The sequence below is a fragment of the Astatotilapia calliptera genome, chromosome 18 (assembly GCF_964374335.1).
Source record: "Astatotilapia calliptera chromosome 18, fAstCal68.1, whole genome shotgun sequence".
Lineage (NCBI taxonomy): Eukaryota > Metazoa > Chordata > Actinopteri > Cichliformes > Cichlidae > Astatotilapia > Astatotilapia calliptera.
In genome coordinates this window covers 24042973-24061233 of record NC_137439.1, presented here as the reverse complement: position 1 = coordinate 24061233, position 18261 = coordinate 24042973, and the positions used below count along the sequence as shown (strand labels likewise).

The 18261-nt window shown below is 41.9% G+C and overlaps 2 protein-coding genes and 1 long non-coding RNA gene across 5 annotated transcripts in view; 2 read left to right on the top strand and 1 right to left on the bottom strand.

Annotated features, from left to right (window-relative positions):
* Positions 1-1332: 1332 nt before the first annotated feature.
* LOC113010014 (regulator of nonsense transcripts 1-like) lies at positions 1333-13743 on the top strand. The gene is made up of 24 exons (XM_026148779.2): positions 1333-1720; positions 2322-2458; positions 2761-2850; positions 3438-3605; positions 3696-3876; positions 4451-4612; positions 4919-5003; positions 5194-5292; positions 6097-6205; positions 6326-6485; positions 6599-6717; positions 6903-7067; positions 7561-7675; positions 7902-8045; positions 8150-8363; positions 8675-8792; positions 9060-9216; positions 9428-9570; positions 9659-9833; positions 10040-10121; positions 10213-10374; positions 10475-10731; positions 10881-11000; positions 11352-13743. Exons 1-23 carry the CDS (start codon positions 1550-1552, stop codon positions 10995-10997), a joined length of 3330 nt encoding a protein of 1109 aa, XP_026004564.1. The 5' UTR covers positions 1333-1549; the 3' UTR covers positions 10998-11000; positions 11352-13743.
* LOC145421873 (uncharacterized) lies at positions 12332-17918 on the bottom strand. The gene is made up of 2 exons (XR_013903246.1): positions 17474-17918; positions 12332-14357 (listed from the first exon to the last, which is right to left on the bottom strand). It is a non-coding gene; the product is annotated as an uncharacterized LOC145421873 (long non-coding RNA).
* LOC113010015 (homer protein homolog 3-like) overlaps positions 14351-18261 on the top strand; it is a 17933-nt gene continuing 14022 nt past the window's right edge. For 2 of the 3 annotated variants that reach the window (XM_026148783.2, XM_026148781.2), the window contains exons 1-3: positions 14351-14495; positions 14684-14732; positions 17918-18074. In XM_026148783.2, the coding sequence (XP_026004568.1) occupies positions 14710-14732; positions 17918-18074 (180 nt within the window). In that variant the 5' untranslated portion in view covers positions 14351-14495; positions 14684-14709. Of the gene's footprint in view, positions 14496-14668; positions 14733-17917; positions 18075-18261 lie in introns of all 3 variants that reach the window. The other variant, XM_080292793.1, reaches the window with a different exon arrangement.

The following is an 18261-nucleotide window of genomic DNA, read 5'->3' as shown; positions in this document are numbered from 1 at the left end:
GATTTGTTTTTTAGATATTAAAGCATTTGAGAGTAGGCTCACCTTGAGCACATGTGACAGACGTGGAAAAGTATGGAGAAGCTGTGGAGAACATTTTGCTGCCCGTATCATCGTTCAGTACAACCAGTTTAGTGGTGGGTCCTGGGTGCTCAACAATAACCCCGCCTCATGTAGTGAGAGTATGCAGGCAGTTCCTGGAAGATAAAGGAATTGATACCACTGACTGATCTGACATAAATCCAATAGAACATCTCTGGGACATTATGTTTCAGTTCATCCAACGCTACCAGAATGCAGTGATGCCCTGGTTCAGATCTGGAAGGAGATCCTCTCTCTAAAAACATGGGATTTGTCAGGCATGCATACAAAGACGTGAGGGTTATACAACCTACTGAGTACCATTCTGAGTTTCTGCAGTGAAAATCTGGGCAAAATGCACTATCCTGCTGCATTATCAGTGGGTCTTAAACACAAATGCTTCGCTGTTTTTACAATATACACAGCATCCCAACTTTTTTGGAAAGAAACTTTAGTATGATCATAGTACTACTTAAAACAAACCAAGCCTACAAAAGATTGAATCGTGTCTTTGCATGTTTTTGTAATAATCATTAGTAAAGTGTCCACTGTATTTTATTGTGTAAATGTATTGTTTTGTACATGGTTTTGTATGGCATTTTCCCCCATGAGTGTGAACAGTTCTCTGTCTCTCTGTGTTAGCCCTGCAATAGACTGCCAGGACGTACATTGCCTCTCACCCTATGACAGCTGGAATAGGCTCCAGCAGCCCTGTGACCCTGAACTGGATAAACGGAAGAGAATGGATGGATGGATGAAGGTATCACAGATGCAGATGTTTCTGACAGAACAACGCTGTTTTGTTATTCTCTGTGTTAACTAATAAGGACAAACAAATACATTTTTAAATAAATAAAATCAAAACCTTTTGTTTTGAAGGCATTTTCATGGGGCCTGCTGGCTATGCAAACCAGTCCTGATGGGTTTTTTCCCTTTAAGGTCCTCCTGCTAGATACATTCAAAATATAATAAAAGTTGTGATGCTGCAAATGTGCTTCCTGCATTCTTGATTTATCTTTAATTTTGAACATTTAATTTTAACGGTTAAATGTAGTGTAAGACAGTTTATGGAGTCATAAAGTTTGACAGTGCATAATAATAAACTTTTTCAAAGAGTATATATATCTATACATTTATATCTATAGATATATAGATATTTGAGCAACCAGTTGACACCTGTCCCTATTCTATCGGCACCTGTCTTCTTGTCTCCTTGCCTTCTCTCGCTTCCTACAGGTGACTTCCTATAGGAGACAAGTGGTACTGAGGGATGAGAGGAAAGGAGCGGGGGTGGAGAAGACGAACGGAACGCCGCCGCGATCAAGGCTCCCCCTGTCTTTCTCTCTTGCCACCACTGTTTGTCATTTTCTTATTATTAGCTTGTGTCCGTTGTTCGGTTTGATCTGAAGCATCAACAGTTGTGGAATATTGTAGCAACAGCCAAAATACCGCTGACAAAAGGGTGAAAAACATGAGTGTCGAGGCGTACGGGCCGAGCTCGCAGACTCTAACGTTCCTGGACACCGAGGAAGCCGAGCTGCTGGGAGCGGACACTCAGGGCTCCGAGTACGACTTCACCGATTTTACCCTGCCGAGCCAGACCCAGACTCAAGGCCAAACCCAGAGTCAGCTAGACGGCCAGGTTCGTGTGGTTATTCACGCCGTTTCTGTGCATGAATGAAGGTCCTGCTGTGTTGACAAAACGTGAATCAGCTAACGATGGCTAACAACATCGTTAGCATCTGACGCCTTGCCTCCGTTACCATGCTTTTATTCCGCTAATGGCTAGCACGGCAACTAGCCAGCTTAGCTCACGGCTAACATAGCTAGCATGCCGATATAACTAGCATGTAAAGCCACTTGACTTTATTGCTATATGAACTAAGACTGAATTTTCTGCGTTGTAAACCAGCAAAAATGCCCATACATATATGTACCGGCAGTTATTTATTTCTCTTACTTGTAGTTATATGCACTGAATACATTGTCACTGAAAAATAACAATCACTGGTCAGTAGAGGCAATTATTCTAATACTGTCAACAGTCCGTTTAATGATGGGACAGTATGACTGCTGCTGTGGAAAAATTACATTACATAAGACTTCATCGGTCTGGTTGACTGCCCAGTTTGGCGCCCATCTTTTCCAGTATCAGTTGACGATGTGTGATCCTGTGGCATATAATGCATAATGTCGACAATAAGTTTCGTTTCATGACTCTTAAATTCGTTTTGTCTCCTCAGGTCAATGGCCCTGATGGTGTGTTACAGAATGGAGACGACCCTGTTGTGAAGGCCAGCCAATTACTGGCAGAGTTGAACTTTGAGGAGGATGAGGAGGACACTTACTATACCAAGGACCTTCCTGTGCATGCTTGCAGGTAAAGGACCAGACTAATGTTTCTGAATTGCCTGTCATCCATTGCTTGTGTCATTTTATTTTGTTGTTTTATGGTCTCTGTTTGCAGTTTGGATTTATTGTGCATGCATTGTTGCTTTACACAGCTGTAAAAGGCTACTGCCAGTTGATTTTTGGTTTTAATATGTGGGTTTGCCACACCAGAGGTCTTGTAAGAGTATAAGTTGGGGAAGTGCAATTTCCCTGTTTTCTGGCTCTTTTTTCTGTGTGGTCTTTTATATAAAAATGCTTTGCATTTCTTGTTCAATTTTGACTCTCCTTCAGTTATTGTGGGATTCACGATCCAGCCTGTGTGGTCTACTGCAACACCAGCAAGAAGTGGTTTTGCAACGGCCGTGGAAACACTTCTGGCAGGTAAGATGCACTCACTTACCAGCCTCTTTTTGCTCCATCCTATGTTAGGTCTTAACTAAATAACACTTGAGGGGATCATTTTACAGGTGCGCTATCCTTTAGTTAGACGAGTACAGTGACTGTAATAATGAGTTTCTGTTTTGTTGTGAAACAGCTATTAAAAATGGATGACTATAGTTTCATTGTTGACTTAAGGCAGAAGTCAAAGAAGATTGTTTGACTGTGAAAGGCCACTTAGGCTAATGTTTAATTTTGAAATCCAAAGTAAAGAACTGTTTAACCTAGTACTGTATTATTTCCTGAACTGTTACAGTTAAAACCAGACTATTGTGGATCACCTCTGTCATACAAAGCATTCCCTATTCATTCAGCTCTTCTAGTAAACACACACAGTGTATTTGCTTTGACATTATAGACAAATCAGGTTTCATAATTCTGTCACTGCACAGTGGGGTTTTGAGACGACAATTGCATGGTTAGAACATGTTGAGCTGAGACTTGGAAAGTAAGAATTATTAGTGTACTGAATGCACAGTCTTGCTTTTTTTTCCAGCTAGTGCCTTAATTGCTATTCTACTCACTTGTAGCCACATTGTTAACCACCTGGTGAGGGCAAAGTCCAAGGAGGTGACCCTGCATAAAGATGGCCCCCTGGGGGAAACGGTTTTGGAGTGCTACAACTGTGGCTGTCGCAACGTCTTCTTGCTTGGCTTCATTCCTGCCAAGGCTGACTCAGTTGTGGTGTTACTGTGCAGGTAAGGGCAAAACCTGAGTAGCTGACTGTTCACCCATAGGGGTCATTTAAACAAATTATGTTTGACTTTTTTGTTTTGATTTTAACACAGACAGCCATGTGCTAGCCAGAGTAGCCTGAAAGACATCAACTGGGACAGCTCACAGTGGCAGCCTTTAATCCAGGACCGCTGCTTTCTTTCCTGGTTGGTCAAAATTCCCTCAGAACAGGAGCAGCTCCGGGCACGCCAGATCACTGCTCAGCAGATCAACAAGCTGGAGGAGCTGTGGAAGGTACTGTCACACCACCTTCACTATGTAAATATTCCACAGCACGAATTTGAGTGCGGATCAGACTTATCTATATAGTTACAGTTAACCAGATGAATTTATACAGCTGTCTGTTATGCAAATAATGTAACGGAAATGTCTGCACTGTCTGTTTCATGTGCGTGCTAGAACATTAATCTTTTTCCTCCAGATGTTTTTGACTTGTTATATTTGCAAATATATAACTGTACTAAATACTGCCTTTGGTTCTATTCATGTGTTCAAATAGACTAACATTAAGGTAGTGAGCCAGCAGACCTAATGCAGGAACCTAAAACTGAAGCAGTAAAATAGTAATGATCTATCATAAGATTTATGGATTCCACTGTGCTTACATACCAAATTATCGGAATGTTTCTTAGTTTGAATCTACTATTTTTCACCACAAAGGAACCTGCCCATCTCTAAATATTTTTTTGCTTTTCTATCCACATTTTTAATCTTATCATGCACGATCTGACATGTGGGTGGGTGGGTTTGTTTTTTCTCTTTCTTTCTTTTTTTTTTCTTTTTTTTTAAAAAAATTATTCCTTGGTAGGAAAATCCCACAGCAACCTTGGAGGACCTGGAAAAGCCTGGAGTAGATGAGGAGCCCCAACATGTCCTGCTTCGCTATGAGGATGCCTACCAGTACCAAAACATTTTTGGTCCTCTTGTGAAGCTGGAAGCTGACTATGATAAGAAACTCAAAGAGTCACAGGTAACAAACAACTTGATTACAGTTTGTATGATTTCTTGTCACAGTACTTTAGCTATTTGTTTTGTTTGTAAGTGAATTCTTTTTTTTACTGTATGACTTAAAAGCTTAGATCTATAGCCAGGGATTTTCTGCATTTACTTCTTGAGGATTTTGTAACCAAAACGTACTCATAGTTTTTATTGTGTATGATAATTTTGAAAAATGGGCGTCATTGCTGTTTCTGTTGTTTACATTTATTATTTTTATAATATAATTTATAAATTTATATATTAATTATAATTTTGTTATTAATTTATTTCTCAACAGACACAAGACAACATCACAGTAAGATGGGACTTGGGCCTGAATAAGAAGAGGATTGCTTATTTCACCCTTCCCAAGACAGACTCAGGTATGTAGCAGTAGTTTCACTGTGAAGTTTACAGCCATCACTTCATACTATGTTGCTTTGTGATTTGTGTGTGCACTCTTTAAACTTATTCGGTTGTATGATTTTATAATCCTTTGCACTCATTTTGATTTTTTCTTTTTTTCTTAATGTGCATTTAAAAAAATATTTTGTCTCATCACCCGTTGTTTAGATATGCGGCTGATGCAGGGAGATGAAATTTGCCTGAGATACAAAGGAGACCTGGCCCCTCCTTGGAAAGGCATTGGACATGTCATCAAAGTCCCTGACAGTATCCTTATGACTTTGAATAGGCATACCATCCCCAAGCTACACACTGCAGTTTAACCATATAATCTGTTTATACACATTTAAAACTACAGGTAAGGTGATGTATGGATCTTTAGGAACACCTAGTGGCAGCTGTGTGAAACTACAACCATATAAACAAACTTGTCTTCCTTCATGCTCCAGTGTATTTTGGAAACAATTTCTATATTTAGATCTTGTTTATACAGGATAATTTCTAATTTACACTACACCACAAGTACAATCCAAGGCTGTGGATCATTGCATTTTTAGTGACTCTCCTCCACAGTTTGAACATTTAGTGTTAATGAAACTAACACGAAGTAGAGACTGAATCACTTTAGGTGTTTTAACCAGAAATGCAAAGCAGTGTTTGCATGACTTGCATTCAAAAATGAATTGCAGAAAGGCAAAAGTTATGTAAAACTTTCATGCAGACCTTTTTATTCACTTCTTCCAAACCCAAAACATTCTACATGCACTGTTGTGCAGCTGGGTTTGCATTTCATTAAAGGACAGAGTAGCTGCTGCTTACAATTTTACATGCAGAAGAAGACTGTGATTGTCCCTCAGTACTTGTGAGAGACCGCTCATAAATTATTGGAATTTTGGAGTTTGGGATGGATGCACTTTTAAAATAGGAAGTTATCTAAAATGTATCATTAGGAATATCTGTGAGTCCAGTTGGGGAATAATCTGGGTAAGACATACAGTGCCAGAAATGAAATGTTTTTGTTACTCCAGTACATATTGAAGCGTTAGCTGTTTCCTTGACCTTCTGTCTCAGATTATGGTGATGAAATAGCCATCGAGTTAAGGAGCAGTGCCGGGGCTCCAGTGGAGATCCCTCACATCTTTCAGGTGGACTTTGTGTGGAAGTCCACTTCCTTTGATAGGTATTTCAAATCTGTGCACTCTTGTATTTGATGTGATTAGTGCAATAAAGACCTGAAACCTAAAGTTCTGTATCAGTTACAATAACAGTGTTTTGTTAAAAAAAATGTTTTTCTTTTCAGGATGCAGAGTGCTCTGAAGACATTTGCTGTGGATGAGACTTCAGTGTCTGGTTACATCTACCACAAACTGCTGGGACATGAGGTAGAGGATGTGGTCATCAAGTGCCAGCTGCCCAAACGCTTCACTGCTCAAGGCCTCCCTGACCTTAACCACTCCCAGGTGAGTTGGAGAAGAAGGCGTGTTACATGACTGAAATGAGTTTTGCTTGCTACCTGGCCTCTTGGACTTTGTCCTGTCAGAGATCACATGGATTTTTTTGTTTTGTGATGCAGGTGTACGCTGTGAAAACAGTGCTGCAGCGCCCCCTCAGTCTGATCCAGGGCCCACCTGGCACAGGAAAGACGGTCACCTCTGCCACCATTGTGTACCACCTGGCCAGACAAGGAAATGGGTACGAAACTTGACTCTAGTCTTTTTTGTAATGCCACCTTTCTGTTTTATTCTTTATTTACTCTACATTTAACTTAATGTTTTTTTTTTTTACAATATTCCTTGAAGTCTTTATGACCTTAGTCCTGGCTGAAATAAATAATTAGAAAAAAAGACCATTAATACGGTTTAAAATTGTCTTCCCAGGCCTGTGCTGGTTTGTGCTCCCAGTAATATTGCAGTTGATCAGCTCACTGAGAAGATTCACCAAACAGGGCTCAAGGTGGTGAGACTCTGTGCCAAGAGCAGAGAGGCCATAGACTCACCAGTGTCATTCCTGGCTCTGCACAACCAGACCCGTAATATGGACAGGTAACACATATCTGTCTATCTTTTTTGTGCATTTGTGATTAGCCTGTTTTGTCTTCTTTTTAAAGAGTTGGACTAGCTGTTGGTCTGTATTGATTCAATAAAACTACCATACATGCTTTAGTTTTACACAGGCAGTCTAAAACTGCAAGGAGGTATTTCTGTAGTCTATTGATACTAGATAGTGGAAAAGGGGTGGGATTAAATAAGCTTATGCTTCTTCCTGCTCCTTTTTGAACATGGACGTTATTTGGAGTTGTGGTTCCTCGTTTTCCTTTTGTTTGCTTTGTTCATTTGTCTCTTTTAATTCTATTTTTTTTATACTTTTTCAACATGTTCAAAATAAAGATTCAATCAATCAATCAAAACTGTTTAGGGGAACCACAACTAAGATTATGATGTTGTATTATAACAGTTTGTGTCAGAGCAGCACACAATCTTTGCACACAAACACATCACTGATCTCACACTCTGATAAATGTGTTCATGCCTGCAGTATGCCAGAGCTTCAGAAACTCCAACAGCTGAAGGATGAGACTGGAGAGCTGTCCTCCTCAGATGAGAAGCGCTACAGAGCTCTGAGGCGCACTGCTGAGAGAGAGTTGCTTATGGTGTGTCATTTGGACTTGCTGAACTCTAAATATGTCCTGTTTATGACAGTGCTAGGCACAGTAATGTGTATTCATCCATATTTTTTTTGTCATAGTTTGTATGATGAGACTTTCCATTAACTTTTTACTAAAATATTATTTATTGTTGTGATGGTTTATTAAGGAAAAAAAACAAGTGATACTTCATCATAATAAAACTCAACTTTCTCTCTTTTCTCTTTGCCAGAATGCTGACGTGATCTGCTGTACATGCGTTGGGGCAGGAGATCCTCGTCTGGCCAAGATGCAGTTCAGATCTATCCTGATCGATGAGAGCACCCAGGCCACCGAGCCAGAGTGCATGGTGCCTGTAGTCCTTGGAGCCAAGCAGGTAGGAGCTCCATAAGTGAAAATAACACTTGATCAGTAATCTGCAGTATTGGTGATCAGCTTAAACTGCTGCAATTTGTAACGACGTGTTTATTTTCTTCGTAGTTGATTCTTGTGGGTGATCACTGCCAGCTGGGACCTGTGGTGATGTGTAAGAAGGCAGCTAAAGCAGGTCTGTCCCAGTCTCTGTTCGAGCGTCTTGTAGTTTTGGGGATCCGACCAATCCGTCTGCAGGTCCAGTACCGCATGCACCCGGCCCTCAGTGCCTTCCCTTCCAACATCTTTTATGAGGGTTCTCTGCAGAACGGAGTCACTGCTGGTGAGATGGAAAGACATACAACCTCACATTTCCTCATTTCTTACCAGTACAGACACTTAAAAGTAAATAAATAAAGATCTTTACCGTCTGTATATGCTGCTTTATGTGACACTTTATGTGTTGGATATTTCTTTAAAACCCACTCTAGGCTGTAAAACATTTGCATTTGTTTTTTATGCTCTTCTAAAATGTAGTCATCTGGCAGCTGACTCATAGATGTAACACAGCCTGTCGCTAATCATATCCAGCTTATTAATGTGATTATTAAGTGTACCAGACTGCACACCATAATCTGTTTGTTCTTTCTGCAGCGGACCGTGTGAAAAAAGGCTTCGACTTCCAGTGGCCCCAACCAGACAAGCCGATGTTCTTCTATGTCACCCAAGGCCAAGAGGAAATTGCTAGCTCTGGAACATCTTATTTGAACAGGTGCCAACTTTCTTGGACTCTGTTGCCTGTGTCTGCCTTTTAGTGCCTAAATGATGCCTGAAAATAGCCAATATTTGACAGACATAAATTTTCTGAATCACTTCGAACAATCCTGATATAAAGTAGATGACTTAGGTGTTCAGAAACACTGTATGCTTGAAGTGATGTCTCATCTGTTTATAGTCAAGGTTAATAGATTCCTGTGTTACTTCAGATTTTCTATATTCAAAAGAAAAATCATTCTACTCACTCTACTTGTTCATGCAGGACTGAGGCAGCCAATGTGGAGAAAATAACAACGAGGTTGCTGAAGGCTGGAGCAAAACCTGATCAGATTGGTATCATCACTCCCTATGAGGGTCAGAGGTCCTATCTGGTCCAGTACATGCAGTTCAGTGGCTCCCTCCACACCAAACTCTACCAGGTAGACTGAGAAATGTTTCATTCAAAATTCAAATGAATGTTAAATTGATTCAGTCTAAACTAATGAAATACCAGCATCCTTAAAGGAGAGGCCAAACACTTGTTGTAGCACCTACGCAGGACACAGGACCAAAGAATTTCAGGCACTTGTGTTTAGTGTTGGAATAAAATATAAAACGCCTCACCCAAGAATGTCTTCATACTTTGTGCAGGAGGTGGAAATAGCCAGTGTTGATGCTTTCCAAGGGAGAGAGAAAGACTTCATCATCCTCTCCTGCGTGAGGGCCAACGAGCACCAGGGCATCGGCTTCCTCAATGATCCCAGACGTCTTAACGTGGCACTCACCAGGGCCAGGTAATGCAAGAAACCTCACCAGCTTTTTGAAACCATCACTGTGAGGACAACGTGCCCTAATTTGTTACTGTCTTTTGCTCTGTCACAGATATGGCGTGATCATTGTGGGAAACCCCAAAGCCCTGTCCAAGCAGCCTCTGTGGAACCACCTGCTCAATTACTACAAGGAGCAGAAGGTCCTGGTTGAAGGCCCACTCAACAACCTGAGGGAGAGCCTCATGCAATTCAGCAAGCCCCGCAAGCTGGTGAACACCATCAACCCTGTGAGTTTATGTGTGTGTGTGTGTGTGTGTGTGTGTGCTAGTTACACACACAGTGCTTTTGATGCTAAAGTAAAGTTTTTTTGTTTGTTTGTTGTTTTTTACATTATGAATATTTGTTGCTTTTGTACTGAGGACTAAAAATAAACCAGTATAATACATCACTGCAAAGACGCAAAGATGAGCTTTCTTACTGTTTTCTTTTTTAGGGTGGCCGATTCATGAGCACAGCTATGTATGATGCGAGGGAGGCCCTCATTCCTGGATCTGTTTATGATCGTAGCAGCAACGGTGAGATGTCTTTCTTACCCCATACACACCTTTTTCCCCCAACTGAAAAAGTATAATTAACTAAGTGCATTTAACATGCGTACTACTGCAGGGCGTTCGTCCAACATGTATTTCCAGACGCATGACCAGATCGGTATGATTGGCACAGGTGCCAATCCCATGTCCTCCATGAACATCCCGATCCCCTTCAACCTTGTGATGCCTCCGATTCCTCCACCAGGATACTTGGGACAGGTGAATGGACCTACAGCAGGTGAGAAAGTCATAAATTTGTCATGCTACCTCCAGTTTCCCCTTAAGGCAGCTAGGAATTGTTTAATGGAATTTTGTTACCCGACTTGATCTACGAACAGGTCGCGGCGGCGGTCTAAAGGGCAAATCGGGCAGCGGAGGAGGTGGGGGAACTCGAGGTGGCCGTCAAAGAAACCGTGGAAACCACAGCGGTGGAACAGACCGCGGACAGCATGGAGGTCAAATGACTACAAGCCAGACTAGCCAGGACCAGGGCTCCCAGCCGTTCTCCCAGGGCCCTCTGACGCAGGGCTACATTAACATGAGCCAGCCGTCACAGATGAGCCAGCCTGGGCTCTCCCAGCCTGAACTCTCCCAGGTTGGTTTGTTTATCTGAAAAACTGTTTCTGACCTAGTCCAGCATTTGCCCAGATTTTCTCTTAAAAACATGTCCAAGATTTCTCTACTGCATGGAAGGAAATGAAGGAATAACTGTTGACTGATCTCTTTTTGTTTGTCCTGTTATAGGACAGTTACCTTGGAGATGAGTTCAAGTCTCAGATTGATGTGGCTTTGTCCCAGGATTCCACGTACCAGGGGGAGCGGGCCTACCATGGTGGTGTGACTGGACTGTCCCAGTACTAGACTGTAAGATATTCCACTGTGGGCTAAGATGACTCACTAAAATGAAAGGAGTAGTTCAACTTTTTTGATTAAATTATGCTATCATGAGCTTTTAACACATAGGTTAGAACTAACTTTAACTTTGAACACACGTGCCAGAGCTCGATGTGCTGTTGTGTGGGTTTTGTTGCCCTTGCACATCAGGCAAGCCGTTTTTATCTTTATGTTAAGCTGAACTTACTAACGGGTTTCTCCAACTTTTTATTTAACATTTAAGAGACTTGGATTAATTTCAGAGTCTGATACAATGTGTATGTTGCAGTGCACTGAAAAGCTAAATGAATGTTCTCTGAAACAAGTGTGTTTGTCTTGCAGGTTGCAGGAAAGGAGCTAGGCCTGTGTGAAGCTTAGTTCATTGGTATTTTAATCTGGGTAATAACAAAAAAGAACAAACATGGATACCCGTTTTCCACTGCTACAACCGAAGCACCACTGTGTGAAAGTAACAGGAGAGAGACCGTGAGAAACCAACCAATCACAAGAGTGAGAGTAAAAATGGGAGTAGAGCTGGACAGGACGAGAGCAAGACGGAAAGAGTGGGAGACTGGTAGAGGAGAGAAGGCACTGCTGCTCACACGCGAAGACATAGCAAAGGAGAAAGCTGTTGTCCTCGGAGCGGCGCAGTTGGGAGAGGTGAGACCTTCAACAGGTCGAGGAGGGCGAAAAGATCTGAGGCATTCTGGAGAGGGGAAAGGGGCCGACTGCGTCATCTTGTCCCTCGCGTGCCCCCGAACCCTCGGATCTCCAGGCGGTGTGGTTGGGATTCTTGCTCCAAAAGCTGAGAAAGAAGGAGAAGAGGTGTCTCACACAAGTCCTCCAAGCTAACAACAGGACGTCCACTGTGACTTGGAGTGAGAGAGAAAAATAAATGGAGACGCAGCTCTTGAAGCAGTTGACATGGCAACTTTTTTAAACTCAAAGCTTGAATCGAGGTTCTGCATTTGATCACATTTTTAAGCAACCGGGAGAAACGTTTGGCATCTCAACAGAACTCAGAAATGCTTGTGGTGCTGTGCCTCAGAGGTTTAAAAGAAATTTGAGGACTAACCAGTTATGGGTCATTTGCTTTGCTTTCTCAGCTTTGAGTTGGAAAGTTTTCTAAATAAAGGCTGTTTTCATTGAGGGTTTTCAGTGACGCAAGCTAGTGTAGTTGGCCATCTTTCAAGGCGGGTCTTTCCCTAGGTGGTCTGCAAAGAACAAAGTGGTGGAAGAAGCTCTTAAATGTGTAAACGTAAAAAAGAAAAACATTTTTGTCTCCAAATCTGAGCTCCAAAGACCTGCGGATCGTGAGATAATTTTGTTTTTGTTTTGTTTTGTTGTTCTTCTTTGTGTCTTTTTAATAGTGCAAAAGGACGAGTGAAGGCACTGTAACCAGCTTGTAACTGAATAAAGCGGTCATTCTTTTCTGCTGACCCCTCCCCCAAAGCTGCTAAAGCTAGCAGATAGCAGTCGCCAAGCACATATAGCTGAAAGCGCCTGATAAGCCGAATCAAGAGGGCAGAACTTCCCAAAGAGCCTTGCCCTGAAGTCAGACGTCATAAAACATGCAGACGGTGAGACAGAGGTGTAAATGGTACACGTGGTGGAGTACTTGACATGAATGCTCACTGAAAAGGAGGGTGAAAACATGTAAGGCTCAACTGTACAACGGACAACTTGGTTTCACCACGTTGGACACAGATGTTTTGATGATGCATTTGAGAAGTCGACCGATGACACATTTAGAGGTTACACATCTTAGGTGAAGTTACCTTCAAATTACGAACACATGTAACCCAAGTTTAACATTTATGTAGATAAGCACCCACCCACACCCCCCATTCCTCTTGATTTTCTTTGCTTTTTGTTAGTCTTTAACCTATAGAAGAGTGTGAAACTGTTAAAGCAGTAGTACAATCATGTTGAGGAGAGAGCAGTTAGTTTGGTCTATGATGAACTTTGTATCTCTGTTTCAGTACTCGGTGTTGTAAGTTCTCGTTTCGCACTAGTGAAGCTTACATCAGTATCTTTCACCGCCTCATGTTATCCATGTGATGCTAAAAGCTTTCCTTTTTATGTTGTTGAATCCACTATACTGAAGAACTTTGTCATTTTCTGAGCGGTAATGGCTTTGGATTGTCCACTCTGAGCCAAAGCGTCTTAATAATTTTAACATCCTGTTGTAGATGCTAAGAGGGCAGAGCGTGTGGTGAAGAGTGCTCAGGCTGCCAAAGAGAAAAGGCATCCACAGGAATGAAACCTGCGAAGCGTGAATTATTGGTTTTTCTTTAATGCTACAATAGTCAAGTTAAGTAGGTGTGTCTTTATGCTGTGTAGGACATCAAATTAATAGTCTGACCCCATTTATATATCTGTAGATTTGCTCTAAATTATTCTTAGACTCCACATCTTCAACTTTGAAAACTGCTCTGCTTTACCTTTTACATAAAAATCACCAACATACAAAACATCTCAAGCCTACACGTGGTTTTTGCATGTCTTATGAACTGAGGCTAACTTTTGAGTTCTTCCTCTGTACTTTTGCTGTGACCTTGTTTGGCTTATTGCTGTTTAAAGCTGAAGTGAACAATGTTTTTATGTTTGCTGCACTGTTTTTTGTTTTTGTTTTCTTCCCACTAACTGATGTTGGTGCTTAAAAAGTGTACTCACAAAAAGAAAATCTTGTGTTAATAATCTTGGAAAATTAAAGTTTGCTTCTTTTTGCTCATTCAGCTTGATTTGAGTCTTTTATTTCTCCTGTGAGATGAATTACTAGCATGTGGAGTTCTCTTTAATCTGCTTAAGAGGGCAAAACAACAGGAGGATTCTCATATTGCAAAATCTCATTACACCAATAGGTCCTAAATGGGCTGTTGCACGACTCTTCACTTTTTTTTCTTCTTTTTCTTTTTTAGGTCAAGGCAGACCTTAAAGCTCCGGTTTGCATTGCACACATGCAGGCGCGTTGACATAGTTTCCATACCTGACTGTCACACACAGCTGGAGCGGGTGTTTGGAGGCTGCAGAGCCAGCAGGTGGTACTATACAGCCGGCTGTTGAATGCGAACAGCCGGCCGGATGAAGAGCCAACAACTGAAGGGGAGAACAGAGAGGTTTGGCCGTACAGGATAAGCAGTGAAAGACGAGGAAACAAAGAGGTCCCGTGTTCTGTGGCAGGACGAAGATGGACTCGGAGCAGCCCGCGGTCACTTCAGCCATTGCCGTCCGCAGCAGCTCTGCTCTCCCCGGCTTCTGACTCTGCGAGCTGCTCGGGGCAGGACGGTGCCACTTGGCGGGCTGCAGCAGGCGGAGTGCAGCGCCTTGCGGTGAAACCTCCCCCCCCTGGAGAATAAAGCAAGAATAAAGCATCTGGTAGCTGTGACTGAAAGGAAGAGGAGACCAACTGGGACAGCAGCAGCAGTTTCAGGACGCAAAATATTGTTAGATAACAGACTCGACGAGGTTTTACACCGAAATGGGGTAAGCGCCTCTCTATCCACGACACAGATTTAACTAGACTTTAAGTAAGAATTAAGAGCGGGGAAAAATGTTAAACTACAGGGACAAACTTTTATGATTATTCCGGGGTTTTTTTTCTGGTATAATTTTTTATTAAAGTAATTTACGTTAACAGTTGTCTAACCAATCCTCAGTCTTTTCTTTTACAGAAAAGAAGTCTTGGTGATCTTCTAAGATGTTTCCTCACCACAGAGAAAGGTATGGCCATCTACCAGCTTGTCCTTTAATATTTATTTATTTATTTATCTATTTAGATTTCTTGTACTTGCATGTGACATTGGGATGGCAGACACTTTACATAAATCTAACACAAATACTTTGAGATCTTGTTATCAGATCAGGGGGACTTAAGCTTTGATTTAAAGCAATCATTTGTAGTGAGTTTAAAACTGTAGTAGTAAGGCTGCATATGAACATTTATCACTGCTCTGCTGATGTTGGCTGTGGAGCACATCTGGAGCAGCGCTCTGGTTTCATTTCAGACTTAATGAATCTGTTAAATTAAGACATATTGTTATGTAGTCCCATGTGGCCCCAGCTTAGTTTATTTAAAACCATTTTCAGCTGATTGGGAGGAGAAGCATAGATTCTGGGGCCATCCTAGGGGAGCAGGTGTTACCATGACAAAATCCTACTTTCACTCACGTTAATGTAGATATTTCCTATTGCTGCCTCACTCCCTTTTTTATTAATCAGACTGTGTAGTGTTTAACATTTCTCTTAGAAGATTTAGATCAAAAGAAACCAGGTGAAACAGATTTTAGATATTGTAGTTAGTGACAGAGGTCAGAGCTACGCCTCAGGATGAACACACTAATTCCTGTCTAATCACTCCCAGGCTTTGTTATCATGCTTAGAGACCTCCATTAAGTAGGCCACCCCCTCTACTGAGGATGAAGGTCAAGTAATTGAATTGTTCTGCTGTTCAGTTAACAGACTATACAGAGGGGGAAATAATTATTCGATCCCCTGGTGAATCACTTCATTCGACAAGAAAAGTAAACATCACATAAAAGTTATAATTGATTTGCAGATCAGTGAGTGAAATTCTTGACTGCTGCTATGCAGCTTGATGCTTCAGCTCCCTCCAACCGTTTTCTGTAAGATTGAGGTCTGGAGCCTGGCTGCACCACTTTATGACCTCTTCTTTAGCCACTCCTTTGGTGCTTTGGCAGTATTCACAGTTTCATGATACATGGCCCCGTCTGTTTCCACCTCTGTGCTTGTCTGTAGAGGATGGTGTTCTTTTAGTCGAACTCAGCATTTCTCTTCCAAAGAGCTCGATATTGGTTTTCTCGCAAACCTTCTCTAAATCGAGATTGTGACTGGCAAACTGAAGACAGAGGTGTGCACGTGCCTTCTTGAGAAGGGGAACTTGCAGGTGCTGCAATATTTCAATGTATTGCAGCATCCTGTGTTACCAATGGTGTTCTTGGTGACTGCAGTTCCAGCTGCCTTCAGATCGTTAACAATCTCTTCCCGTGGAGCTTTGGGCTGATCCACCACCTTCCTCAACAATCATCCTCACCCCATTTGTCAAAATCATGCATGCAGCTCCAGACATAAGGTTTTTGTTTCATATTTTGTCTCTGTTAAAATGCAGCTGCCATAAAAACTACACTGTTCATTTCTTTCAGCATATACATACACTAGTTTGACCACCTTTGTGTTTCAAACGTTTTCTGAGAGAGGAAACTAAACATGTTGACACAAACACGTTTGCAGCCTGTGTTTGTCCGTTTGGTTGATTCCTGGTTCGTTCTGTTTGCAAAGCGGTCCGTGTTGTTCGGTCGGATGCCAGATATTATGTGGCAGAGCTCGTCACCTCAGGCAAGGTGAAAGCGTGGCAGTGATGGGATGATATTAGAGTTAATAGCAGGTCCACCTTCACTCTTACCCATTTTATGTTCTGTGTAAAACTAGCACTTTATGATTGTTTGACATCAATGACCTTATTGACTGACTCATGGGCTTCATGGAAAATAAAGAATAACATAAATATGACAGATTATTTGATAGTCCCTTGACTTTCTGATAACTGGTTAGTAGCTTTATTCCCCCTGGGCTTAAATAATGACCTGTTTTTACCATTTTCTGCAGAGGTCACAGCGGGCTGACCTTTATGCTGTTTCCTGTCTTAATCAGGAAGCATAAAAGCCGCAGGCAGCAGAGAGTTAATGTGACTGAAAAGCAGAATTGCAGCATGGCTTATTATCAGACTGGAACATGGTTGAAAGGGTTGGGCTTCTGCTGCTGTAGTCCAGCTGCTTCAAGGTTAGATGTGTTATGCATTCAGAGATGCTCTTCTGCTTAACTTGGTTGTAATGAGTGATTATTTGAATTAATGTTGCCCCCCAGGTAGGGTCAGAATTGAAGCAGGCTGGCCATTCTCCTCTGACCTTGGCATCAACAAGCTTAGTGGATATTTTCAGACCATTCTCTGTAAACCCTAGAAATTATTGTGTGGGAAAATCCCAGTAGATCAACAGTTTCCGAAATACTCAGATCAGCCTGTCTGGCACCAACAGCAAAGTCCCTTTTTTAAGCACCTTTCTCCATTCTGATGGTCATTGTGAGCTATAGCAGGTTATCTCAACCATGTCTACATGAAATGCATCCAGAGAAACCATTGTTGGTTTTTGTATTTGCAATGAGGTCACTGCACCAAAACTAGCCAAAATAATGCAGTTCCACTGGAAATAGCTATAGTGCGTTAAAGAATGCACGTCCTTTTTTTGAACTATTTCATTATCTTACTACATAGCAGCTCTTCTGATTTGCATTTCTATACCAGTGAATGACAGAGGCGTCTTCTTGTGATACTCACTTTCACCCCTGCTGAGGAGAAAGGAGGGGTTAGCAGTGCTGCTGTTCACACCACAGGGCAGTGGCTAAACCACCTCCCGGCACCACTGACTGTGTTGCTTTGATATATTTACCTCGTATCCAGGATACATCGGAGCAAAACCTGCCAGGCGCAGATCAGAGCGTGGAGGGTGACGACTCGGGAGAGGGTTCAGAGAGTTCTAGTCAACATGCTTTGCCAGCTAACCCTGTTTGACTGGTGGATGACGCAGGAAAAATAGTGGGAGATAGCCAAAGGATGATCTGTCCCTGGATGACAGGGGAGACAGAGATGTCCTGTTATGAAAAAAAAAAAGACAGATTTGTGTTTTTCATGCAAACAAGAAAGGATTTTTAAGCAAAACGGTTTTATTAATGGACCATATTTTAATGGTTCGATGCTCATTTTATACATTTAGACTTTACATTCAGTTCCTTCAGTGCCAGTGCACATTACTTTAAGTCTGCAGAGGGATTTTTACTTTGACATTCCCTTCTCACAGCATCTAATCATCATCCCTCTGTGATTCCTCCTTCAGGGAGCAGCCGATCTTCAGCGCCCGGGCCCATGTTTTCCAAATCGACCCCACCACCAAGAGGAACTGGATACCGGCCAGCAAGCATGCTGTCACAGTGTCCTTCTTCTACGATGCTACCCGCAACGTGTATCGCATCATTAGTGTGGGCGGGACAAAGGTGAGTGCGTGGGAAATTGGTGTAGACAAAATTTTAGATTCAGCAAAGAAGAAAGATTAAAGATGGACAGGGGGAGAAACAACAAACAAATACAGATCTGCTGTCTAGAAGTAATAAGTAAAAGTTGGTGGCTTTGGAATCAAAAGGGGTTTTGAAATAATGCCACAGGTCTAAAAAAGCAAGACAA

What these genes read in the sequence shown, in the direction of transcription:
- LOC113010014 (XM_026148779.2), top strand. Translation starts at nt 1,550, where the DNA reads ATGAGTGTCGAGGCGTACGGGCCGAGCTCGCAGACTCTAACGTTCCTG. An exon ending in CAGACCCGTAATATGGACAG is followed by an intron (nt 7,068 to 7,560) that starts GTAACACATATC and finishes TCATGCCTGCAG; the next exon opens with TATGCCAGAGCTTCAGAAAC. An exon ending in CTGAGAGAGAGTTGCTTATG is followed by an intron (nt 7,676 to 7,901) that starts GTGTGTCATTTG and finishes TCTCTTTGCCAG; the next exon opens with AATGCTGACGTGATCTGCTG.